The 27,135-nt window shown below is 42.2% G+C and overlaps 1 protein-coding gene across 3 annotated transcripts in view; it reads right to left on the bottom strand.

The window, feature by feature from the left end:
- The window catches only part of zfpm2 (zinc finger protein, FOG family member 2), a 169,040-nt gene extending 142,529 nt beyond the window's left edge, over nucleotides 1–26,511 (bottom strand). For 2 of the 3 annotated variants that reach the window (XM_023330746.1, XM_023330747.1), the window contains exon 1: nucleotides 26,074–26,511. In XM_023330746.1, coding sequence (XP_023186514.1) covers nucleotides 26,074–26,113 — 40 coding nt within the window. In that variant the 5' untranslated portion in view covers nucleotides 26,114–26,511. Of the gene's footprint in view, nucleotides 1–25,629; nucleotides 25,853–26,073 lie in introns of those variants that run through there. The other variant, XM_023330748.1, reaches the window with a different exon arrangement.
- Nucleotides 26,512–27,135: the final 624 nt, after the last annotated feature.

Genomic DNA, 27,135 nt, shown 5'->3' with positions numbered 1-27,135 from the left:
CTCAGTCCCTGGTCGGAACCCGCCCCGCCCCGCGGCCATGTCTGCCGTTCTGCCAAGCCAACAGTGGAACGCACTCTTTTCAACTTCTCATCAAAGATGGAAGTTTCTTTGCCTCCCCCTCTGGCGGATTATCGACCATTTCTGAAAACTTCCTCCGGCTGTCAGCTTCCTGACTTGCAGAATGTGCGCTCATCACATCGAGGGTTAAAGAGGGAACTGGTCCGCAACTGGTGTAGACGGGATGAATAATAAAAGAGTCAAAGTTTTTGTTTCGGAAAGCCGTCTCGGCCGGTTTGCCGCTGTAGTGACTAAAGATGATAACATCGGGTTCCGCGTTTAACAGAAGTAAAAAAAAAACAACAAAAAAACTTGCAACGTTGCCCACATGTGCTGCCAACCTCATCAGTTCTTCTTCAGACAGCATGGCTTAGGAGCTCCCAGAGGATGGGCCCATGCCCACTGATACGGGGCCCAGCAACCGCCTTGTCCAGGGCCAAGCATCCCTACACCCAGAGGCTGTGCCATCAATGCCATGACTTGTGCCAGACTGGATCGCACCCAGCAATCCATTTCAAAGGTTTTTTTTTTTTTTTTATGGATCAGGTATGCAGTGTGATTTTCCTTTCCCTTTGTAATGCACCGTGTCAAAGGCGAGCTAGGCTGACTTTAAAGCCACATACTAGGGTTTTTATTGCCTTTCATTTGAAGAGAAGACATAATTGATTTCTGACTTAGCAAATGTCAAGTTAGAGAAGATTAAATAAAAGGGCAAAACCCGAAGAATCAATTGGCGTTGTGGGAACGTTGATCTGCACCGTGTTTTGTGGATTGTGTTAGTAGTTTCTGAAGCTATGTCTGTGTTGCTACGCATTTGCTAACATAGGATGTTCACAGTACTGTAAACTTGAAAGGGCAGCATTATGTGTTTTCCAGGCACCCAGTGCTATTTTACAGCACAATCAAGAAACAATGTCACCTTCAGTTATAAAAATGCTGTATGTATCAAATATAACTTAAAAGAAATTTTGACTTCATAATTTAACACCTTGAAATTGGGCCTCTGTCTCTTTTTGAAAAATCTGCTTTCACAAAGTCATCATCTTTAGCAAAGTTTTTACCAGCGCTGCACTGAGAAGTAGGTCGTATAATCCGCAGTTCAACCAGGTGTCTGCTAATTGCTGCTTGCTAGTCTGGGGGAGAAGACTGCTCTGTGAGGCGGGAGCTCGGAAACTGCAGCTATGAGGAGTTTGACATTACTTGAACGAAAATTTTAAACCAAAATGTGCAACACAGTCAAATTAGTTTCATGTAAAGCAAAAAGTAACAATCATCTGTACGTAGCAGGAGTTTATTTATTTATTTACAATAATAAGTTTTCCTTCTCTTTATAACACATGTAGGTAGAATTGATAGCTAGCCTGCTGCTGCAGAAACAAGCTTCCCATAATTTATTCATTGTTACCAACTTAGCCACACTGTTATGTTTAGAAACTATTCAGATCTCTGTATGAAAGTCCGCAAAAAAAAATCAAGCTGTAATTGACTTACTTTGCTGCGACATAAGCTATGGTATACAAAAAGTTACAAATATTCATGTTTTACTGGTTTTGCTTGCAGGCCTCCAATTGAACTGGAGGGTTAAAACCAAACCAAAACGTTTTAACTATAAAGAGTGCATCTTTGTAGTCAGAATCACCAGGAAACCCATGAAAAAAAAAAGAACGTTTGGTACAGCCAGAAGCAACATTCCTTACTATGAGTTGGCAACAGGAAACTTACCACCACTAAATGTTTTTTCATTTAGTTTAAAAAAAAACCCATTAACTTAATAGGAGTAATAGTGTTGCTATCACAACAGGAGATATTTCCAAACATCAAATTTGTTTATTTCTGTCAATGTGCAGCAACAGGTGGGGAAGGGGTATAGTTCCTATATGGTCCACAGAGCTGCAGAAAACTCAGACTGGCTCTTTTACCGGCGTTCAATTAAAATGACATCAATTTTGAAACCTTCGTATGCCATAAAACCAATAAGCACCTCATGATTATATATCCAGACCTGTCTTAAAAAAGTCCTCTTCAGATAAAGCCAGCTGCCACTTCATCCATTATTGAGTCAGTTTATTCGCACATTATCTGCTGTCTCTGGGTTCATGGAGTCGGAACCCATTTTTAAAAACAACAATTTTACTTCCCCCATTTTTAAACACTCCTATTTATCCAGAAAATTACCATAATCCCCCTGGATGTTCACTCGTGTGCTCTCGTGTCATTTAGAGCACTGCTTGTTTATTTATATCTGTGAATGAGATTAGGGGGGAAGATTACTTAGCGCAGACATATGAATAGCGATCAAAAGACTGCAGGATAGGGTAAGTCTTTCTGTGATTGCTCAGCTTTTTTTTCCTTTTCTTTTTTCCCCCCCAAATCTACCGCTTGGTGTATTAGAACAATGCGAGTGGCTGTGCTCCATACAGTGTGACAACAATAATACAAAATCCTCAGGGACTGAATCGCATGTAAACACTCCAGATCAGCACACTGGCACAAAGTGTCCTCTAATGCAGCAAAAATTAGCTTTGATCCTGACGGTTGGGCCGAGGGGGAGTAAAGGGAAGTGGTAGATGGTTCAGAGAAGTGACATCACTTGGTTGGACAAACGTGCAGTTTAAAACGCTTCTGCTGTCTGTGCAAAGCAAAGTCTTTAGTAAACAAGCCCCCATTACAATTATTACTATTCGAAGCAAAAAATGTGGACACAAAAGTGACACTCCAGATGATTTATGAGCAGCTTCAAAGTATTTTTCTTTTTTTTGTGTGTGTCCATCCATGTTGCGCAGGGTGGAAGGAGGCACCGGTCCAGTCAATTATCAGTGGGAAGACAGAGAAACGTGTCACTCATGTGTACACAATGAAAAAAAAATGAAAAAAAGACAGGTGGACACAGCAAAAATACTAGCAGCTGAAGCCTAAAAAAAAAAAAAAAAAAAGTCCAAATATGCAAATGAGCCTGCACACAGATGCAACTACCGGCATCGACTCGCAGTTTTGACAAAGAAACTTTGCGAGGAGGATTTATTTGAAGCGGCGAACGAAAAGGAGGGGACGGATCTCAGAACCAGTTGGCTAATTATTTATCCTGCTGGTTTTATGGCTCTCATTAATTTCCCTCCCCTCTCTCTTTACCTTCCATTGAAAGTCTGAAGTCAACGCTGATAACGCCGGGGTCTCAGCCTGCTTCGCAGCCCCCTTACCAACCCACCTACACATAAACACACACACACACACACACACCCATGAGGGAAAAAGCTCTGGCGCACTCCCTTCTTGAATAATGCCATTAAAAATAGCAGCCAAGGCAGCAAAACATGCACTCGTGCTGGATGGTATTTTGGGAGAAAGTATAACGTCACCTCCTTAATTCATTACACTGAAAGGGGTGGCGGTCCAGAGAGGTGCAGCAATTTCTACATCATCAAATTAATTTAGTATATATTATAAATAAATACGCGCCAATCAGAGTGTGGTGCTCTGAAAAATTTGTTTCTAATTTTTGACCCGTCAATGCAGATACCAGATACAATTTCTCTGTGATTAACAATGTTCAAATATTTTTGTCAAGCCTTCCAGCTGTGAGGAGCCAATAATGATTTAAATTGGGAGCAGAGATGATGTCACACTGTGTGTGTGAGAAAGAGAAGTGACTGTAAAGGAAAAAAAAAAGGGGTTTCCCCGTTTTAGCAGGAACACAAAAGTACAACTTCAATAGCATTGCCAGCTATAAACAGATGTACAAATTGCAAATCCTAACCATAACTTTAAGATTTGTAATTTTCTGCCAAAAGTTTCAAAAGTGGGACACAGACACAGGTCTGTCTGTCTGTCAGAGATCAACTTTGCTGCGTTCCTGTTAGCTGCTTAAGTCAACGCAGATTTAAGTTGCCAGGCTGACAAAACGGCCCCAAGGCAGGAATAAATTACTTCCGGGTGGTTTGTTGTTCCTTCAAAAGTTGGTTCTGAAACAACCCTTTAAAAGTGCAAAATAAGGAAGTAACAAAATACCCAACATATCCTGAAGCCTAGCTCTCTGTTGTAGCAGCCTGAATGAACAACCGTTATGAAAATAGAGCTTCCTTAAACAGGAAGTTTTACAAAAAATTGACTTCTTTGAGCTTTATATCGTGTCATAATGTCATTTCCTGATCAAACACACACCTGAGTGTTGCTTTGAATGATTCATGCATGGCGGCCATTGGAGGTGCATAAGCGTCTGCTCATATAAGAAGGTGTCCATTAACCCAAAGTCTTGGTTCACAGCCGAGCTCCCATCCCACAGAGCACTCCTCCCCCACAACTCCTCCACTCAGTTCCTTCAGACTAGCGGCAGCAGCAATTTACTCCTAGTGGAACTTCACGCCTGCTGAGCTCATAAGAACGCCTGTGAACATCAAAGAGGAGCATTGTGCTGATGATGTGCTTAGGGTCGGGGGATGTCAGACAGGGTAGGAGGTTCTTAAAGAAACAGTGGCCAATTTCAAGGTGTTATATCCAGCCATGATGCAAAATCAAATTTCTTCTAAGTTATTTTTTAACATATGCATTTAATCAATTAAATTCAATCAATTAATAATGTGATAAATTAGTTTGATCATTTCCATTTGTATGATTATTTGATTTTCTCTTGCGTGTCTCTGTTTACCAAAGACTGGATGATTAAAGTCTTCGGTCTGGTACATTGGTCTCAACTAAGGATTTTTTGAAGAGAAAATGTTTACAGAGACTTCAGTGTCCATTTTATTTGTTGTTTCTGTTGCTTTGTTTATTCATTTTAGATATTTAGAATGTCTTCCAGTTCCAGAGTTAGATGTTAATTAGAAAATTAGGTTAATTGATCTTTGAGAGGATCTACTTGTGTTATTATGCCATTACCATTATGTTACTTGAAAATCGTCTCAAAACAACAATATTATCGCTTATTGCAATAACTTCTGTGACAATTTATCATTCAGCAAAATACAGCGTTTTCATAACAGCTGAAGCTCACAGTTACTTATGTGGCCAGAAAACATAACACCGCCCCTTTAAACATCGTCTCACGTGTATTTGACTCATGATATTGGGGGGAAAAAAGCTGTGTCTTCCTCCAGCAGTAATTACTTCAACACTGAAGAGTGTTGTTAGCATGACCAGCCAGTGTACATGGATGGTTTGCTCCTTTATCAGAAAAAAGAAACGTTTTACTAATCGTCCTTATCAGAGTCAGCCAAATTGATGTTTCAGTCCACCTCTAATTAGAAAACATAAAAGATTTCAAAGAATCCACTATATGAAAAATTGCACCTTACACCCCCCCCCCACTCCCTTTGTCTCTGACAAACGCTTTGTCTAATCTCTCTCTCTGTCACCTTCTGTCACTTGCTTTTCAGGGAAGGGTGCCTAAGATTGGCCAAGCCTTGCTTCTCTGGTGAGATCGCACCCCAGCAGGTCTGAACCGGGGCCTGTCCGCCACTCCCTACCCCGCCTAGCTTCTCACACTCTCCAACACCCCCTTGCTCCCCTCCACCCAGAGTTGTCCATCACCCATCACCCTGTCACAACAAATGAACCGAAACCCCTCATACGGAAAAGGCCTGACTGAACCAAGCAGCTAATTTGAGCCATTTCTTTCTTAGAGGGTGAACCGATAGAGGCTGCGAAAAGGGTCATATTTTCAAAAAGAGACACGGAGTGGGCGAGGATTTCTGAAAAGCAAATATTGCCGACTTGTGCCGACTTCAAACAGCAGTCAGATGGCAGAGACTACCTGAGCGGTAGAGAGGGGCGACACCGGAGAAAGGGCTAAAAGAAGTCTCGGTGCTTCCTTTCATGCCGGTCTTTACAGGAAACCGAGAGCATTTTATTTCTCCTCTGGCATGCAGTGAAAAGTAAACATGACACACTCATGGTTCATGGAAATTGGAAATTTCAGAGCGTAATCAGGGCTTCTGTGTTTCAGAATTAGATGTAAAAACCTCCGTTGAACCTTTTGCCATCCCATATGTCTTTAAAAAACACGCTTCAAACATATAAAAATGCCTTTTCTGAGTCAGATCCTGCTTATGGTTAACTCTGTTTGAAGGTTTCACACCCGAACTGTTTGGCGCAGAAACACACATCCGGGTCAGGTTGACTCACACGCCGGTACAAACTTAAAATGGAAGAGAAAACTTAACCCAGTTAGGTTCTGTCTGACTCTCCACAATGCCCCGGTAACGCTTTGTGGCAGTCGCGTCGGACTATCAGTGCTCAGGGGTCGTGGGCCTGGCCGGTCAAGATAAAAGAAACCCTGATGAAATGAAGCATGTGGGAGCAACAGAGGGGCTGAGCTGCACTGATGGAAGTCACTCTGAAAGGTGAGACTGTTAGCGGTGTGGTACTGACCCGAGCGACCCGGCTCACCGCTGGAGCTCTAGCAACTCTGCAACAATCCTGTCTGGGAAGAAGGGAGGTGGCACAGACACCAATCACTTCCCACTAAAGCTGCAGTTAAAAATCCGACAATAGCTTGTGTGGATTCTGCACACTTTTATCAATGTTTGTTCTTGATATATTGGGGCAATTTTGATCGCAACATGAAACAAAATGGATGAATTATTAATAGGGGCTCTTAAAACATTAGCCAAATGCTAGTGCATTAGCTTGCCTCGAGAAGTAAGAGAAGCTTCGGAAGCAGCAAAATTTGTTTCTAACAGTGGAAATATTGTAACTCAACTGTTTTCTATTTTGTGGAAGACCTTATTAAGTCAGATATTTTAAACGCATAAGAATATTACAGAAAACACAGGATAGTGGATTAGGGCCTATTCACAATTCAGTATTTATTGATTCTTCTATGGACCGTAATTCTAGATAATTAGTGAAAAATTTGCCAATTCATTGATTTTTTGTGGCATCTATCTAAGTTATTAGAGAGAAAATGCAGCTTTAGAAGCTGAAATTCTCAGTCCAAGGATAGTTCAGCTTTCTAAGCGTGACCTGAGGTCATTTGTGGACCCTGGAATGATTTTCTAATCAAACAAAAGTCAGGCACAACACAAAACATTCATTTTTAATAACCAGAATTTGAATTGTCCTTTAGTTCATAGTAAATCTGACCACATTTACTCAGAGACTTTTACTCTAAAGCAGATTTTAATGCACCCAAATCTGCATTTAATTAATTTAAAAGACCTGAACAAATGCAGCCGGTGTTTTCATAGAGAGTGACCCAATTCCCTTTCTTGTGCTGAAAATAGACTAAGTATTTGTATGTTTTTCTTTTTTCCAAAATAAGTCCCAAAGAATTAGCAAACTGCATCCTCTTCTTTTAATGAGGCAAATGGGCAAAACTCCTTTTCAGGTTTTGGTCTAAACATAGATTTTCTACAAATAAATGTAATTTATTTTCCTTCATCAAAATATTAGATGTTTTCATTATTGTTGAGTTGGCAAAGGAAATTGGCAATTTCTTTGTGGAATTAGCTCTTTAAAAAACTACTTTTAACTTGATTTTGGCCCATGTGACAAAAAGTTTGGACACCCCTGACTTAGTTGCTACTTGACATGTTATTAAATTTTTTTTACAGCATTTGCAAATGACTGGTGAATAACTTCATAGCTAAAGCACAGTATGTCTCTAATCAAAGGCTTCCATATTTCTTATTAAATAGTAAAATTCTCTAAGTTGATGCGGTGCATCTGTGAACATCAGTTTCATCTGGATTTCTATGTAATTTCAACTCTGTTTTTGGCTTTCAACTGGGTTTCCTCCAGGATTTTCCTTTTGCTTGCACTAGCCAGCCATCAACTCTGACCAACGTCCCTGTCACTGCCCAGAATGATGCTGCCACCACCGTGCTTCACTGCACAGATGGTGTTTTCAGGTGCAAAACTTCACACTGTGTAATCTACGAGTCAGTTAAGCAGAACGGCCATGACTTGGTAGATGAGTGGTGGAAGACGAAGGTGTGAACAGTGAGATTCCTAAAGCTACAAAATCGCAACTTTGACCTGTCCAGTGTTTCCTTTACTCTTTGTGATTCTGTTAACTCAGTAATCTTGTCTAGCAAACATCTGAGAACTTCATTCAAAAGCTGTGTTTATGCTGGGATTAAATTACTCACCGTTTATTAATTAAGCGACTTCTGAAGGAAATTGGTTCCACTGGATTTAATGTGGAGAGATCGAAGTACCAAGAGATGAATATAAATGTACACCAATGTTTCCAGACTTTCATTAAAACAGGGAAACCCTCCACTTTACAACAACTTTGTCACTCTTAGGCCTGACATGACAACAAATTTTCCTGGATGATAAATTGTCTCAAAAGTTATTGCTATAAGCAGAAATCTTGTATGAGGCGATTTTCAAGTGATATAGTGGTAATGGAAGAACACATTCTCAGAGACCAATAAACGTTCAATTCTAACAAACATTAAACACTGGAACTGGAAGACATTTTAAATATCCAAAATAAACAAACAAAATAATAGAAAGAAGAAATGAAATTAATTATAAAGTCTCTAAACAAAAATGTCCTTCAAAAAAGGGACTAGTTGAGATCAAAGCACCAGACTGAAGAGTTTAGTTATTCAGTTTTTGGTAGAAGGAGTGAGATAAATGAAGATAAATCATGAAACTGGAAATTACTGAGATGCGAATAATTGATTTCTTTGCTTATTACGACAGGTCTAGTCACTCTGTCACATTTTAATACATAAAATGGATATAAAACACATCGAAGTTTGCAGTTGCAGTTTTCTACGCTGCTGTATCTTCCCTTTCCCCGAGTCATGACCCATTTAAATATTCCGACTCCTTCCGATAAAGTTGGAAGCTGACAACAATGAGGACGGAATTCCATAATCCTCAGCACCTGATTGAGCCGATGACACAAATCGTTATTTACTACTTGCGCATGGTAGTGGTGCGCCGCGTCGCTATCACTGAGCTGGTCAATATACATCACCATGCCCTCCTCCTCCACCGGATTACGCCTCTTATCTGAAATGATATTGAATAAAGCACACCTGCTGAAAACACAGAGTGGAGTGTTCTTGCTTGGCTTATGCTTTGAGAAAAAATTTTTTATAAATATATAACTCTTTATTGGAATTAAGATCCAAGTCAAGATTTGCCGCAGAAACAGCAGTTAGATTCCTGTTCCAGCGCCACGTCCTACACTTTATTCTCCGCTGCCTGGGGACCAGACCACAGTGTGCTGTTACCTACGAGCCACAGGGGTGTAATAGAATGCCTTTATGAAATATATAGCAACATCCCAATACCTTCTACAGATCATAGCATGAGGCTAGGACATTCGGTGAGTTTCTGTGTGTGTGTGTTCATAAGGCAAAGAAACAGAAATAAGGTCCCACGGGCTGACTTATGAAGGCATTCTGAAACGACCTGAAAGGAGATATTTTCTGATGTTCCATCACTGTAATTTCATTAATGTGCATGAATTGATAGTATAGGGTAAATTTATGCAGCTTAAGTAGATGCAACAACCTCCCTAAGCAATCCTGAGCATCCATTTAAAGGTCCCAAATGTGGTCTGGAGAGTTTTGTTGCACTCAATAGTTGATCTATTTACCTTATAAAAACCCAAAGTATTTGCCCCCTTACACATGCAAATGTGTAAGGGTGTTTTGTTGTTTTTTGTCACAGTCTAATGTTATTGATAATCAAACAAGTTGTAGCATCCTGACACTGTCCTGTGCAAAAATACTTCCATAAGATGCTTTTAGCAAGTAGTAGTGAAGCTATAACCCAAAAATGGCTGCATATTGACTATCAGTTGGCATGAAGTTCAGAGTTTGACAAGGCAACTCCAAAACTTAGATTTTCTTTTTCAGCTATCCACAGACAGAGTTGCTAGCGTGCTTTGGACGATAAGATTCTTCTTTTGCGTTACATAAAGTTTGTGGATGGTAAACTGAAGACCAAACATTCTCATTCAAGATTTCCTGCTTGGGAGCAAAATTCATTCGCTTACCTTACTCAATTGCTTTATGCCCTTTTGTGACCTCCTGGATGAATCTTTGTTGTGTTCTTGAATTAATTTCAAGAACAAATTTCCTGAGAAGCTTCACCACTGTTCCATGTTTACTCCATGTGAAGTCATTAAGAAAACGTGGTCAACTGAGGACCTAAAACCTTAGAGATTCTTGAATTTTTTTGGATTAGGGCTTCTACTGAGCTTTTAGCCTTCTTCATGAAGTGATTTTGTTCCCGTTCTACAGTTTAGCCAAAGCAAAAACAGAGGGAATCTGTTTGGTGGCATTTGGTACGTCTTTATTAGTGTCATTTATCCATTTTCCTTTCAGTTATAGTGTTTTACTTCTCCCTGACATCAACTCCCATCCCACGCACCCCAGCCATCACATCCCGCCACTGAGCTGTTTTTCTTTTGAATCGAGTAAAGCCTTTTGGTGTGTGGTTAGTGCACTTGGGCTGAGGATCTGATGAGAAGTGTGGGGTCTGTCACATACACATGCTCTAAGTACGTTCTAATTAGTTGATGTATGCAGGACCTCGTCCACGTTGGAGGGGAATCAAAAAGCAATCAACGCCCCATCCCTGATGAGCTCAGAGAGACGCACAGATCCACATTGTCTGCGGAAAGATGATGCGTGGCTGGACCTCAAACCCCCGGCTTTCCAAAACCACCATAATGCCGCGCAATCACCAGACATTATGCACGGATCTGAACCCCCAAAGCCACAGGCTAGAAGGAGAAAAAAAAGAAAGAAAGAAAGAAAGAAGAGGGAATGTTGAGTTCATAATTCAAAAGCCTGATTACCATGGACGCTCTTTTGAAAAGCTGTTGAGGAGAGCCAGAAGTGGGAGAATTGGCCTGTGAGTGCCACAAAATATGCTTTTAAATGCAGAGGGGAGGCATGTTTAAAAAACTGTCATGATTAAGAGCAATAGAGGGGAGATGGTAGAGAAATCAGCCGAGTTAAGATGACAACTAGTTGCCATGGAAAATGGGAGTCAGTAGCGGGTGTAAAATGAAGAGTTGATTCTTCTCAGTGGAGGGAAATCGAATGGAAATACAGAACCAGCCATAGCACAACTCAACGTTATCAGCATGAAAATGGTGGAAGAAACCCCGAATATCCTAAACATATGATCTAGAATTTTGTCACCCATTCATAATCTAATTTGACCAGAGGCCATGAAGCCGATTCGTTTCAGTAAAGACCATAGGTGTTTCGGCTGCAGGCTCCGGCGGAGACAGGCATGTGTGTCGCACAAAGACGGTCGGTTCGCTTCGTACCGAAAGGGAGTCTGTATCACCATCTTATCTTCAAAGGACTGGGCAGGGGCTCAGGGGGAGCTGTGCCACCGCCTCGCCTCCGCACAGACACACACACACACACAGGGGGGATTTGGACCTGCAAGCAGGAACCAGAGATCTCTCGGCCGGCACCCAGGCCTGGACCCTCCTCCAACTCGCCCGCGGAGAACAGGCAGGGTTCCTGCACACGCGGCACGACATCAGTGAGCTGATCCCCCACCGCCGCCATCTCCACCACCACCACCACCACCACCACCACCCTCCTCCGCCTCATCATCTCTCTCCTTCCTTTCCTCCTCCTCCTCCCCTGCAAAGCCCCTCTGCCGACTGCCTGCCCATTTGCTTGCTGGCCTCAGCTTGACGGAGGGGATGGGATCTGAACTCAACTTAGACACAGAGTTTCCACATTTCACAGATGGCTGGGAGAGGCTTTGCATGAGGTGAGGAGACAGAGAGATGGAAAGGAAAAGGGAGAGAGAGTGAGAGAGAAAGGCAGCCTGATCGGCGGCGCCGAAGCAGGGCCGATTTCACACCGCAGTTGAGAGCGCTAAAGCGGGCCGCCGTTAATCCACTCACTGAAGGGAAGGCCTGGAGCTATTCTGCCGCCCAACCGCCATCTCTCTCCCACAAAGCCATAAACGGTGCATTATACAACTGGGCTTCAGAGACACTGCTGATAGGCTGATAGGTGGCAGACAAAGACCAAAAGCGTCCACAGGAGCGAAGCCACATGCAAGGGACCAAGGGGCCTTAGCGCGGGAGCAGAACGGCGACGCATTTATTCAGCCAAGATCTCCCAAACGCTGTACCTGGTGAGGTGAGGATGGTAAAAGGGGGCTATATCTGTCCCTCAGATGGAGTTAGTTCAGCCTTTTAGATTAATGCCTCAAGTCACAGATGGACACGTGCTAAAACTCCTCCTTCATCTGCTCTCCAACAAAATGGCTCCGCTGGTCCCCCTCCCAACTCGAATCTACGGAGTTACCAAAAGTCTCCGAGATGAGCCTTTTGAACTTACAAAAAAAAAGGCAATCATTGTGAATGAAAGGAGACAGAAAATATATAAACATGGGGGAATTTAAATAAATTGCCACAAAGAAAATCACGTTGAGGGCAGCGAATTATGTAACGATAAGGCCCGCCACCAGCCTAAGCCACAAAATGAGATGTTTTACATGAAACGAACAGCGGTCTAGATTAGGGGGAGCCGTCCTGTTTAGACATGAAGCCAATTGGGTTGATATCACATGTGGAGAAAATGTGAAAGATAAGTGGGAACTATGAGAATTGTTATAATCCAGCTGTAACAAAAAGCTGAAGTACATTGGCTTTTTTTCCCCCCAGAAGTGCTGCGCGATAAACATCTCTGATGAAAGAAGTTCATTACTTGTGCTCTGTGTAATGTAACATGCCGTATTATGAGTGTATGCCAACCTACAGTGAAGCGGCCTATAATGAAGTCCCGGGCATTTTAATGGACATCATTAGGTGAAAACATATAAGAGATAATTATGGTAATTACAAATCCCTTTTATTCGCCCCGAGTCTTTGACAAGGAGGTTGTCATATCAACCACTTCAAACAAACAAAGAGTTGTTGTCTCTTCCCCTAAATGATGTCCGGTTCTATTTGGATGGGAATTGTCTCCGGATTATCCTTTTTTTATTGTTTGGTTAGAGGCTGTGAATGGAGGCTACATTTCTTCTTTTTTTTGTGAAAACTTGATTAAAACAAGCGATCCACAGTAGTTTGAATTTGACTTGCATTTGCATTTCCACTTCATTACAAGTGAGACCTTGATCTTTAAAGCAGCTCCCAGACAAAGCTAATGGACATGTCTGTTAGGCGTGGGCCCTCAAAGGAAAACCTATTTAACATCAGACATCAGTAAGGACACCTTGTTGTTTATGCTATAGTTTTTTTGCAACAAGCCCAATTCCATGAAATCTTTCAATATCAGAACAGAATGACATGCCTCATTAAAGTTTAGTCTGTTTGTCTAGCTAAGCGCCGTCCAGTATGTGGCTTTGTCTCTTTTCAAGCTGACAGTGCTGTAAATGTGCTTGAGATTCTTACTTTGAAGTAAACAAGGAAATGGATTTTAAGTTAATCTGTTGTTAAATTTGCAATATATGCTAATATTTCATCCCAAAAAATATATACTTAGGTACAAAAACACTGAAGAGGCCTCAACTGCTTTTACATCATTTATGTGACACCATTTTGTGTTCTTGTTAGAAAAAAATTACTTTCAGAGTTCAACAGAGAAGATATAGCTAAAGACAAGTAGCTAACCCTTAACCACCAGTAATAAACTAAAAGAATAATTCACAGTATTTTTTTTATAACAAGAAAGGATGTATCAGACTAGTTATCAAAGACCAATGTATACAGAGGATTTAGAAATTTAGTTTGAAAACTATGGGTATTATGTTTTATAGATCTTTAATTGAGATTCCAGGGAAAATGCTAGACGTGCATAAAGTAGCAAAGTGTCACTAAAACAGGAAAAAAAGCCGTTGTTTGGAAATGGCTAAAAGTATGGACAACAGCCACTTGCGAATAGTTCCATATATACTTGAGATCCTTTCTAAAAAGATTTATAGCAAAATGTTTTAATAGTAAAAACACAGAATATACCTTTACATGAAATAATACTAACAATGGAAACCATCTTAGCATAACCGCAGAGGTTAGCATGCCCAGTCTTCCTTATCTATAGACGGTACAGCCAATCAGTGGCAAGGAAAATGAATGCTGCAACTGGATTGGCAGCTTTGCAAATACCAGCCAATAGCGTGTCAAGTACATTTTACCTATTCAGCTTGGGTACCTCAGTTACCCAAGCTGAATTTTCTTTCGAGTATTTTAGTTCCAAGAAAAATGAGTGGACAGGCAAATTTAACACAACATCCCATAGAAAAATCTGCTATTTGGTGAATCCGAGAACACTGAACTCTCAATAAGTGGAGAACCACTGTAAACTTATCAGATGTTTACACCATAATTTTGATTTAGTTGATTTTCAAAACATCAAATAGGTTCAGGGGGAGATAGTGCCAGCAGTCATTGTGCCATAGAAAGTGTACATCATGAACAAGTTTCCAGTCCTTCACAGGGCAACACAGAAATACACTGGACAACCAAACGTGCACACACACAATCTAAGAAAAATTTGGAGACCAGTTAACCTGACAGTCTTGTTTTAGGACTGTGGGTGGAGGTCAGAGTACCCTGAGAGAACCCACACATGCACAGGGAAACATGCTCCTATTTGAACCCAGGAACTTTTTGCTGCAAGGCAGCAGTGCTAGCCTCTGAGCTATGTAGGATTATTTTCCCAGCAGTTGCAACGACTGTTGGATTTCTCTGAATTTAGTTCCACATCCAAAAGTTTTAGGTTATCAAAGACGAAATAACAGTGAACAGGTTCTTCAAAACTCATGAAACTTATTTTGTTGTGAAATCACAAGAAAGCCACAATTTTGCCTTGTGAGCTGGATGTATCATTACTATCCCTACAGCTAAAGCCCTGTGTTACTGAATATAAACACTGGTTAAAGGAACAAAATGCCAAGCAGTGGAAATATTACAGCTTGTTCTGCTCAAGGAGAGGGAAAATAAGCATCTTGCAAGAGTTTACTTTGGTTTAATTTAACCCTGGCAACACTGTTATTTAGCCAGAGAGGGTCAACTCCAGAGCAGCACCAATAACAGCTGAAACCTAGCATGGAACATCTTTCTCAAGACACCACGAGTGAGCCGCAAAAGACTTGGGTGTTTATTTACAATATGCCTCCAATCACTCTTTGTCACAGTTCCACGTTCCCCCAAACCGCACTCGCTGGAGACTCCATTTTTGCCCCTCTTTGCTACACAAACTCGTAATGTGGCAACGTCTTATCAGATCCTGCTTACAATAACAGATTCCCTTTGAGTCGTAGCTGTTGTTTAACTTACTCGGTCCCGAGGGGGAAAAACACGGTTCAAACAAGTCGGCAGACATGTGCCAGTCCACGGCAGCTGATGATGTCAACGGGTCCCTGCGAGCACCCGGTTCTTCCAGCACTTTCAATCATTGCCTCGTGAGATTACCGCTATAGGATATTACAGTACAAACTATGACCATGTGTCCCGCCGCCACAAAGCTTAGCAACATATTAGAGTTTGTCAAAGCAAGCTATTGCGAGGGAGAGATAGATACGGAGAGGAGGAGGGAAGCCATTGACCTTTGTGTCCTTCATATTTGCCTAGCTCCCCCTCAACCCCAATCTTAAGAGCAAAATCATCCGATCCCAAACTAACTGTCAGCTGGCTTGTGATGGTGGCAAATCCAGCAGACATCAATCAATCAGATTTTCCCTTCGTCTATCACAGGAGTTTTTTTTTCACACCCCCTCCCCTTCGTTTTTGCCCGGGCTTATCATCTGACCCAGTTGTTATCCTGTTTCTGAAGCTTAAAAAGAACTTGATTATGGTCAGACATAAGATTCACAGACACATCCTAATACTCAACCAGAAAGGAGAAAAAAAAAATATATATATATAGATTATGTGTTTTAGAAAAAAATATGAGCAGCAGATGTAATGACTCCCCCACCCCTTCTTTTTTTTTTTTTTTAAGCAAGCCTCTTAATTCTACACTCATGCTAGAAATAAGGAGTTTGAGGCGGTTATCTTTGCTTTTCAGGGATGCACGATTGCATGAACCTCAGATAAAAATCCAATCTGATATCATAAGACAAAAAGGCATTTTAGTTGGCTACAGCACTTGCTCAGTGTCAACAGTTTTTAGTAATTACCAGATAAGCATTCTCTGAAATACAAACACACACACACACGCAGACTCCCACAGACAAAGAAAATGGGCTGAATGTGAAATAATAGCGGCTGCATTTCTCTCTTGGTGTTTACTGTGTCACTTCACAAAGCCCGCTTTAAGACAATAAAAAGAAGAAGACGTGCTCCGCGCGACACGTCCCGGCCTTTTGTGGCTTGCCCAGCGGTGCGCTCACTCAATCTAAATCGATTTGTGCAATTTGCAATAAATATAATCAATCCTCATCAACCTGTTTCCACTTGAGCATCGTCTCGGGTTTGTATATATGTGCGTCGCCGTTCGCTCTCTCGCTAATCACACGCAGGCAGATGCGGCCTCTGATCGCATCACGGGGGTAAGCTGTGCTGTCAACAGCTTTGCCGGCTTTGCACTGGTGCAAATCTAAACACAGCCTCTTTAAAGCATTAGCGTGTTTCCCGAGTTTGCTTTATAATTTCCCCAACGCATTTGACAGAAATTGTTTATCTGTGTACAAAGCTCTGTCATTAGTGATTTTCCGGCAAACCTTTAAGACGGTGTGCGTTTTGTGGCGTTTGTCTGGCAGGAAAATGCTGATGAACAAATCGAAGTGAAAGGCTTGTTGCTTAATCCTCGGGCTGCCAGCTATCCCTGAACCGCAACGCCGGGCGCGTCTCAAACCCGCCGCAAAAGTTCCGCGTCTTGCCGCACCCCCACAAATACAGCCTCGGTAATTCCTGCCAAGCCGGAGATTTAGACTGAACAGCTATTAGGCCATCACTCTCTGGAAGTGCCAAGCTACTATCCAGCTCGGAAAGCCCCCGTCCTAACCCCGGCCTTTTTTTTTTGCAGAAAATACGATCAAATTCACCTTTCTTGTTGAGTCAAACATCAACCAATATTTACATTGAACAAAGCCGAGAACGCAACATGACAACGCCTGCTGCAAGCTGTGACTCATCTTTCCCCAACACGGTCCCTCTCCTTCCTCTCATCCAAGATTCAGTCAAAACCCTAATATCAGTTTTGACAGAATCCATGAAAATGATTTGATCATCTGTAGCTAATTCGATTGAAAGAAACAAACAACGGGTCTGAATAGACACACTCGCGTGCGCGCACACACACACACACATACAAGTTATTTATAAGCCTGTAGACGGAGACTGACACATTTCCACTCCTGGACTGTTCGAGCGAACATGAAGGCGAGTTTCCTGTTGCAGGGCGCCGAGCTGTTTCTCTTCTGGGCTGCCGAGGATGTCAAAGCGCCACGCGGATGCGGTGAACTCAATATCCATATCCATGATACATCAGAACCTTGGCGTGGCACAAAAATAACTGCAATACCTCAGGAGCCACCTCAGAAATCCCCCTTAATTGAGCAATATCTTCATTCCTGATCCGTGCGCATCACCAAGGTGAAAAGGGACTGTGCAAGTTAAATGAAAGAAGAATTCATGATGTGTGGCGGCCTCTCTCTCTCTCACCCTGGCTATTTCCCCTCTTGGCAGAGGCCAAATAGAGAATGTTAAATGAGGCAATTGTGTCCCGGAGGCAAAAAAAGAAGGGGAAAGAAAAAAAACACACACACGTACACCCGCACACACGCACAGGCAGTACCCGTGCTCTCTGCTCCAGCCCGGAGGAACATTCGGTAGTACGGCGAGGTAGATCCCAAAGACTACTCCTGGGTAGTTCACACCAGGCCTACCTTCCCATGAGAGCCAGACACTCTGCTCTGTAATTTATAGGGCTTGGCTGGAGGAAATTTATAATCAACTCTCTGTGTCTCCTGCACACAAAAAAAGGAGGTCAGCGCAGGACTTATTTGCATTTCCGATAGGCAAAAATAGCGACGAAAAACGCACAACTTCAAAACCTGCATGGAAGACGGCAAAGGATTCTTACTCTATTGTTGCAACTTTGATCTGCAAGATTTTCTCTTTTGGCATTTTTAAACACTTCTATGTGTTAAAAAAGAAGGAAACAACTCCGCTCTGATTCTAACAACCACCTGCTAATTTGCAGGATGTATTGGAGAAGATGTGTTGATCCTCCTCAAACTTAAGTGAAGTTGATTGACCTTCAAATCAAACCAGGCCTACCTTCTGTGTCAAACATTTGTGCAGCAAAAAAAAATTCATGTGCGCCTCTGTCTTTTTAAAGATATCAATAAGCGTTTCCAGAGGTCAGCGAAGGTCAATCAGCCCAGTGAACAAGCATATCTAGGATGAAGCTGGACGATAAAATGTCCCAGAAGAAACGACAAATCATGCACATGGAAATTATTGAGTTTGTTTTAATTCATCATCTGATTAATTAATTTATTGCTTCTAGTGACAGCAATTTGAAACCACCAGTTTCATTTCATTTTTGTGAATCGAATGAGGTGGCAGGTGATGACTTCTGAAAACTCCCCCCCCCCCCATCTTAAAAAGGTACAAGCAAACCATTTTGCAGCACAAACGCTGCTCAAACGTTTGACACTCAGGTCTTCCACAATGCTTGGTTGGCGCTTTTGTTATGTTACACCCTGTACCCTGACCCTACTAAGAGTTTTTTTTTTGTTACCATTAATTTGCAAAATGACATGGAAAAGTTGTGTTTTGATATTCTCATGCATAAAAACAAAGCATCAAAACTGGCAAAACCTCATGTTGCACAAATCAATCATTTTAAGCATCCAAATATTTCTAAGTACGATCCCATCATGGGAGCAAAACATGCAGAGAGGCCTGTAGAAATGCCAGGATGTGCAGAGCGCTGCGTTAACAGGAAACTGACCCCCCCTCCAGCAGTCCCACTCTGTCAGCTATACAGACATACTCTACGGTGACACCTCTGATAATCACAGCTTTGTCTGGGTCTTAAAAGGACGTACTTGAACAACAGCAAGACCAGAGGCCCTCTTTGCTCTAATGGCCTTCAGACATCAATATTTAAATCTCACATCTTGGCTGCGATTAGAATGCCGCCTTCTTTTCTCTCTTTTTTTTTTTGTTGTTGTTTTTGCCCCCATCCCTTTCCCTCCTAACACAACAAGGTGGGGTTGTGAGAGAGAGAGAGAAAAAGCTTAAATCAATGATCTTTGAGTCCAAACTAGATTCCTGAGCAGTTTGCCACTCTCTGCAGCGAGATAAGATAAACTCTCTTTGACCTGAGAGATGAAGTTGCCATGACGATCGGGGGAGTCCACTTTCTCTATTGATATTTTGCTGATGTAACAACAAATGGAACTAGATCCCGTGCCTGATAATGCTGATTAATTAATACCAATATTGATCGGAACGAGGAGGAGACAAGGCTATTAACTTAAAGCGGACTGAAAGTCAATTGTTTCCCGGGGCTCGGTGGGCATCGCCGGTCTAAAGTCTGAACAAACACAGAGAGGGATGCGCTCCAGGAACAAAATGTGGGAAAATTGAAAAGGCAGATCTGTGTGAGATTTGATAACATTGGGTGAATATGCTACAATGAGATCGGAAGCGAGACGGGAATGTTTCCAGAAAATGGAGCCGCGTTTGCAGGCCAGCTGATCGGCGGTGTGCAGCGACAGGTTGGGAGGGGCACACCCTGCGTTTCTTCGCTCTCTCTCTGGGATGCTAGCAAAATGTGACTTTAAGTCTGCTTAAAAAGCTAATTTTATCATATTGCATAAATATGCCATGATTTTTAGGTGCCTTCATAGACACACATTGTCTGTTTTGTGATTAAAGATGTATCTCTATGGATGGTTGATTGATGTTTAATTGCTTATGATAAAGTCAATTGACTATAGAGAGAAGGGGTAGATTTTTTTCTTCACTCTACTTTTCACATTCAAAACTTTATCAACATGTGGCATGTTCATATTAAACTATAAATTAACAAGACAAACTAATAAATACATAAGTAAAACACAAGGATATGATATAAGATGGATAAATGTCCAAAAATGGAGTGACATTCATTAGCCAGCTGACTGGTGGTGTGCAGCAACAGGTTGGGAGGGGCACACCCTGCCTTTCTGCACTCTCTTCAAGAGGCCATTAAAAGCTGACTTTAAACCATCAGAATATGTTTTGTTTCTTTACTCCATATAAGTAACCAGCCTAATCCCGGCTGCACTGAAAGGCCTTTCCAGGGCTTCAAGTTTTGTCTCAGACACATTTCAAAAATTTACATTTTTATCCAGAGCGGTGACAGATCCAGCCCCCCCCCCCCCCCCCCCCCCCGAATGAAATGAAAACACAATGGCAGCGGCTTGAACCGGCGGTTATTGGAATAATAGCAGAGGAATTCAGGAAAGAGGAAGATAAAGAGGAAGCCTGGGAGAGGAAGTGACCTCCACCTTTGTGGCAACCCCTGCCCACGTCTCCCGCCGCTGCCCTGGGCACCGCAGGCTGAAGGGAGGGTGAGGGGGGGGGGGGGGGGGCAGCGCATCGGCCCCCAGCTCAGCGAAGGCACCGCCGTCTCAAACAGAAAGGAAGCAGCAGCTGCCGTGCAATCCTCGCCCTATAGCTTTGGAGTCTGGAATAGAGGAACCAATCACAGCCAGGGAGGCACAAAGACCATATACAAAAAAATAAAAAATAAAAAACTGTTTTGTTTTAGACACAAAATAAAGATGCAGGGAAAAAAAACACACAATGAAAGGAGATGACATTCATCTGTATTGTTGTTTTGTGTCAAAAGTGAGGAGGCAATTGGGGATCCTTCAGCTAAGACGAGGCAACGGCACAAGCTGCTATTGGCAGGGAACAGATGTTTGAGGGAAAGTTGGCATTCAACGACCATTCTTCTGCTGACAGAAATCGACGAGAGAAACACGAGAGACGCGCCGTGATTGTCACCGAAATGAAAGGAGGACCCTTAAATATACAGGAAAGCTGGCACATGAACGTTTTTTTTCCCTCCTTCTTTTTTTCTTTTTTTTTTTTTTTTTTGATTCCTACACCCCCAAAACATCTGACTGCTTCGGGCTGCCAGCGTTCGGCGGGCCAAGGGTGAAACGCGGCGCGTACGCAGCTTCTCGGCGTACGAAGCAAAGCTGAGCTAAGTTGGAGGAAGAAGGGGAAAAAAGAAAGAAAAAAAAGCGGATGAGAAGTCAAAGCGAGAAAAAACACACACGTAAAGCACATCAAGCTAACAGCTCCGACGGCTCTGCTAAAACCCGTAAGCACATGCTCGTCGCGCACGCACCAATGTATACTCGAGCAAACACAACACACACACACACACACTCACATTCAGATACAGGATGTTGGCAGTCAATTCTGTAAACACTCCCCTTATCCCTTACTAGTGTAATCTGCCTCTGATAAATGCCCCTCCAAGATAGAAATGTCACCTGATATGATAAACAGTATGCTGACGTTACATAAAGTGGCCGTATGCTAAGGAGTTGGAGAGATTAACTGTGGAGCAGAGATGGAAAAAATGGCTGGTGTGATAAAAAGCAGACATTAAGCTGGAGCAGAGCGCCCTGCTCAGCTGAGGTTCAGGTTCACAATGACTGGATGAGCGAAGAAAAGACACTCTGTTGTCATTTCTTTTTTTTTTTTTCAAGGGGTACACACATGAAGCGTTAGCTAAAAGGTCAACGCGTACAAAGGAAGTTAGCAGTGGTTGGAAAACAGAACATGAAATTGAGTGTTGCTTTTTCTCCTGAGGGTTTTACTGGACATGACATGAGCCAGATATTTGGTCATCTATTTAATTTGCTTCTGCAAAATATTTCACACTTTTGCCAGATTGAAATTCAGATTTTTTTTTTTAGATTTTTAAAAAGAAAATCAAATTCTGGAAATTTGAGACTCAAAAACAAGTACAGTAGCTAAAAGCCTTCACTGTCTGCATACTCTACAGATTATTAAATAAAACCATGTGTTTTAAAGGGCTGTTTCACAGCTTTTTTACCGGCATCTGATCTTAGATCAGCGCCTCTTCAACATCTACAGAGCCGTTCAAACAATTAGAATCTTAATGAAAAGTTTATTTCACCAAGTGAAATATACCAATATACATAAATTAGACAAACTCACCTAGAGGTTGGAAGTTTGGGAATATATCAAACTTAAATAATAACTAATATTATTATTATTGACTATACTGACCCGTTATTTACTTTATAACAGATCATTACCAAAATATGTCGTATCTCACAGTTCTACTAGTCAGCTGGCTGACTAGCACATTTCTCCCTCGATCGATTAAAAACAGAACAAATGTGAAACATTCTGGTGGCAAAACAAAACATAAAGCCATTGTGTGAAAACTTGAGTGCCATGCATCATTTATTAAGATGTTCTCTTCAGTTTATTTTTTCACTCATTTTTGACAGCTAGCAGCAGCCTGTCTACTAAGTAGCTCACTGCACATTCAGCCTGAGCACATAGCCTGACTAACCAACCAGCTAATATCAGCTGGTATTTAAAATTTATTAAAGAGGTAGCAGAAAACTACTACTAAGTTTAACATGTTTAATCCCAATATTTTCCTTTATGTATGAAAAAAGAAAAAATGGTGACTGGCAATTTTCCAAACATAAGAATCATTTTGAATCAGGACGAGAATCTAACTTCGACGCATCCTTGTTGTACACAGCGGTGTGTACAGCTGTAGCTACTTGACATTTTGACAATACGACCTCGTGGTTAGCTGTGGGAACCTGTGCACCCGGCCGCCCAGGCCCAACACAAACTTACAGTAATCACCACAGCCTGGTGCTTGATTTTCCACAATGGCGGGTGAAAGAGCCGCAGGATGCAACATGAATTCTCAGATGGTCTATAAAGCGGAGACAACAGTAAAAGGGGGAGAGCACTAAGTCAGTTTAATAAGCACATTTGACATCGGATGTCGGCGCCCAGCCTCCGAGGGGGGTGCTTCAATGTGTCGCCATAAACACTGGCCAAGGCGCGCTCCCCCTACATCATCTATATGTCCCCCCCCTGCCCCACACACCCCTCTTTGCACGACGCGAAACTTTGGGGGGCAATTTTACAGAAAAATTACTCCGAGAGGTCCCGGTTTCAATTCAGCCCGCCCGTATCTTTCCTTCCTATTAAGCATCAAAATGTTCCTCCTCTCACTACGAGTGGAGGTATGGACTCCACCAGAAGCTGAGGCGAGGCGGGCGGGGGCGGCCGAGGGGAGGAGCGAGGCGAGTGAAGAGGGGATGGAGGGGAGCTTGGTGGAACTCGCCCATCATATTACATCAGCTAATCGCACTCTGCCGAGCATCAGCGATATTTTCATCATTCCTGTCAATTTCTCCTGAATCCCTCCACCCCTTACATTTGAAATGACTAACAATCTGGGCAATTTATTGGCATATTGGCACAGGGTGATAAGGCTAAAAACAACAGCAGCCAGCAGCTGGCCCAGGGAGATGAGCTGATAACATTGATATGTGCTCCCACACAAAAACACCTCCACCGCTATCTCCTCTTTCTATCAAACTCTTATTACAATAAAAGTGAATGGGTTCTTTCTTTCTGCGAGAAAAAAAACCCCAACAACAACAACAAGGAGGGCACCCAGAAAGGGGGGGCGACGGGGATATATATTTATAAATAAATATATATAAAAATCAGAAGAAGCATTTCAGAAAGGGGAAAAAAAGAAAAGAAAAAAAAAAAACAAGGAGGAAAATACATAATTTATCACTGTATTATCAGGATATCCAGGCAGCCTAATCAAGGAGCACTGAGTGACTATTTTTTGCCTTATCATCCAAAGTGGTGGAAACGGAGAAGGAATTATCAGCCAGCTGCAGATTGCTGGGCTGGAATTTTAATGGTAATAATCGGGTTTCTGATGGTATATCTCCTCTGCTTATCTTTCCCATTATCTGGCCTTATCTCCTCAGTCATCGGAGCAAATTAATGGCGCTCTTTCAGCATCGCCTTTTTATCACCGCTCAGAGAGCACCCAAGGGGAAAGAATAAGCAAAATATTAAAATACTGCATAAATCACAATTTTAGATAACGGTCCAATGTATGCAGGATGGTGGGAGGAAAAAGAGAAGGGTGGAGGTGATGTGGGGGGGGGACTGCGCCCAACAACCTTTTTGTCCTTTAGAATGACTGTCTGTGCCTGACTTTCTGTGCATTGCCTCCTCTGCCTTTATTTTCTTTTTTTCCTCCGGAGTTCCCGGCGCGGGAACGAGGATCTAGGCTCCTGGTGACCTTTCTTCTTCCAAGTGCTGCTTGGTTATCCAACCACACACCACCAGCGACATATAAAACAAGATCTTACACACGACATGCTAATGCAGCAGGGGGAGGGGGGGGGGAGGCCAGGTCAAAGTGATGAAAGCAGAACACAAGAGTTAGGCTGGCTTTCGTGACCACAACACATCTGGAGGCACCGACGGGATTGGTCTAAACACCAGAGGGCCTGCTGTCACGTCACACATTGTTTTGGCTTTAAGGTGAATGCTGATGGAAACATGAACACTAAGCAGAAAAACTGAATCAAGTCCTTTTTTTTCTCTCTAGTTAGTTTTTCAAGTGTACTGTGTAAAAAGCCATTTAAAAGGCTTTAAGAGGAAAAGTTTTTTTTTAAAAAAAAGAAAAAAGCTTAATTTATTTTATATGTAAATATATATATGTCAAACAATTACAACAATAAATTGAACTAAAAGAAAGAAAATTTAAAACAAACCGTCTTTAATTTTCTAGAATCTGTAAAAATTCAAATATTAGCTTCGCAAATGAAATAAAACCAAGCTGCACAAAATTGTCATTGGTCACCAAAATAAGTAAAGAAAGTCACTCTTGTGCATCAACAGGCACATTACTTCATTTATGCAAACACACTCACACACACGCAAAGACACCCCAATAAGTATAACGAAACATTTCGTTCAATAAAACGTTTTAAGCTTTTTAACAGATCATCGAACCGCTTTTCCACACTACAAACACAACAATCTGCCCTTTCTAACCTCCTTTCAGAGCCGACATACAGCTGTCACACCGAACACACACACAGCACACGCACACCCCCACACACACACACTTAAGATGACAGCTAAAACAGCGTGTTTACAACACCATGTATTTCTGCCTCATCTGCAGGCAACAGAAAATCATTCTGTTTCTCTTAAGTTGTTTCAAAGCTGTAATTTTTAAAAAAATAACTAACTTGAAAATGACCTTGCAGGTCATAATCCTATGCTCTAATTCCTTCTTTAAACTGCATGAAAAATTATGAAAGGGAACAGTGTAAAAGGAAGACGCATCCATTTTTAAAACAATTTCAAGACAGTGTGTAATCTATAACTGGGTGCAACAATTCTATACAGTGTATTTTACATATATTTAAGATAAACTACAAGTGCCACATTTACTTGAGCACGCCTTTCCACCGCATGCTTCACGCACACACACACCTGACAGACGGTGTGTGTGTGCATGAGAGGGGGGAGAAAAACAGCTGAAAACTGTAAAAAGAAGGTGGAAAAACGCGACAGTGTGCAGCTTCTGTGTAAAGAGTGTGTGTTGCAAACATACTCACTTCATATCGATGTGGGAAAACAATGACTTTTTCAACTTAGTCTCGTTATTTTAGGCCTACAATTTCAATCGCTTTATTATAGGACTCAAAGTGGTGCACTTTCCCCGCACTTCAGGTTTAACGCAACTATAAATGAAGTAAATAAGTCCGTTTTTTTTCCCTCCCCTCTGCAACTTTGCAGGAAGTTCTCAGTCGAACAATCAGATTCAGCTGTGGTCGGGTTTTTTTTTCTGAATTATTAATAATAATATATATTTAAAAAAATAAAAAAAAGACACAAACGTAGCGCGGAGGTCGAGCGAAGGAAGCGCCGTGACAGGCGAGCGGAACACGGCGGCGGTACAGTGGAGCGCTCCTGGAATCAGCTCCAGAATCATTCTCACTGTTCGGCTGAAACATCCCATTTAATAAGAAGCAAAAAAAAAAAAAAAGGAGGAAACTTACGTTTGATCTGCCGCGGGTTGCTCTGCTTCCTTCGGGACATGCCTGCTGTGCGGCTGCTCAGTGAATCCAGGTGTAGTAGCTACTGACAGATCGATAGGTTTTGCTTCATCCAAGCAGTCGATTCTTTGGAGGGGTTGGTGGTAGTGAGGGGTGTTTTTGTTTTTTAGGGGGGGGTTGTTGTTGTTGTTGTTGTTGTCTGCTGGAAACTATAAAGGCAGAAGAAGAAGAAGAAGAAGAAGGGGGAACCGGCACTTTTTTTTTTTAAAACGCACAAGTCTATCGTTCCGTCTGTCTTTTCCTTTATCTTTCTCGTCTCTCTGGCTCCGGCTCTGACTTTCTCTCCCTCGCGCACACACAGTAACACACACACGCACGCGCGTTCTCTCTCTCCCTCTCTCGCTCGCTCTAACACACAAATGCGCGTACACACACACACACACACACCCTCCCTCCCTCTCCCTGTCGCTCTCTCCCGTACTCTTCCTCTTTCTCCCCCCCTCCTCTCCTCTCCTGCGCTTCGCCGCGATCCGCACGGACTGACTGGGGAGGTGAAAACGTTTCGCGCTTTTGTTTGAAGATAAGGTTTGTTCCTCCCCGGGCACCGTAGCCGCGCGGCGTCGTGAACTTCTTGTGATCCGCAATCACTTTCGCTCCCCTCTTATTAATTAGGGGCGCCTCCGCTAATTAGTCCCTTTTGTTTATTTGTTTTTTCTTTCTTTTTTTTGGTGGAAATACTTTTATTTTTTCATAACTTTGATGCCGAGTTAATATATATATATATATCTTTTTACTTTATTATAATGCTGAACAAAGCAGGCAGTTTATTTTAGGTCGACCCTTTTTACTGGAGCTTTGTAGTTAATACAGGGCTCCGTTTATATCGCTGACCAGTTCACCCCTGCACACACACACACACAGACACACACGCCCACCCACGAACACACAGGAAGACTTTATAAAGGCAATTGCTGCTGCCGACAGTCAAACAAGTGCTTTGACTATTTCTCTGAACTTTGACCCCATACCACCCCGAAGATGCATTGTAAATTGTTGACAACATTT

Source organism: Xiphophorus maculatus, chromosome 3 (assembly GCF_002775205.1).
Source record: "Xiphophorus maculatus strain JP 163 A chromosome 3, X_maculatus-5.0-male, whole genome shotgun sequence".
Lineage (NCBI taxonomy): Eukaryota > Metazoa > Chordata > Actinopteri > Cyprinodontiformes > Poeciliidae > Xiphophorus > Xiphophorus maculatus.
The sequence above is the reverse complement of the archived record's forward strand: the minus strand, read 5'-3'. Positions and strand labels throughout refer to the sequence as shown.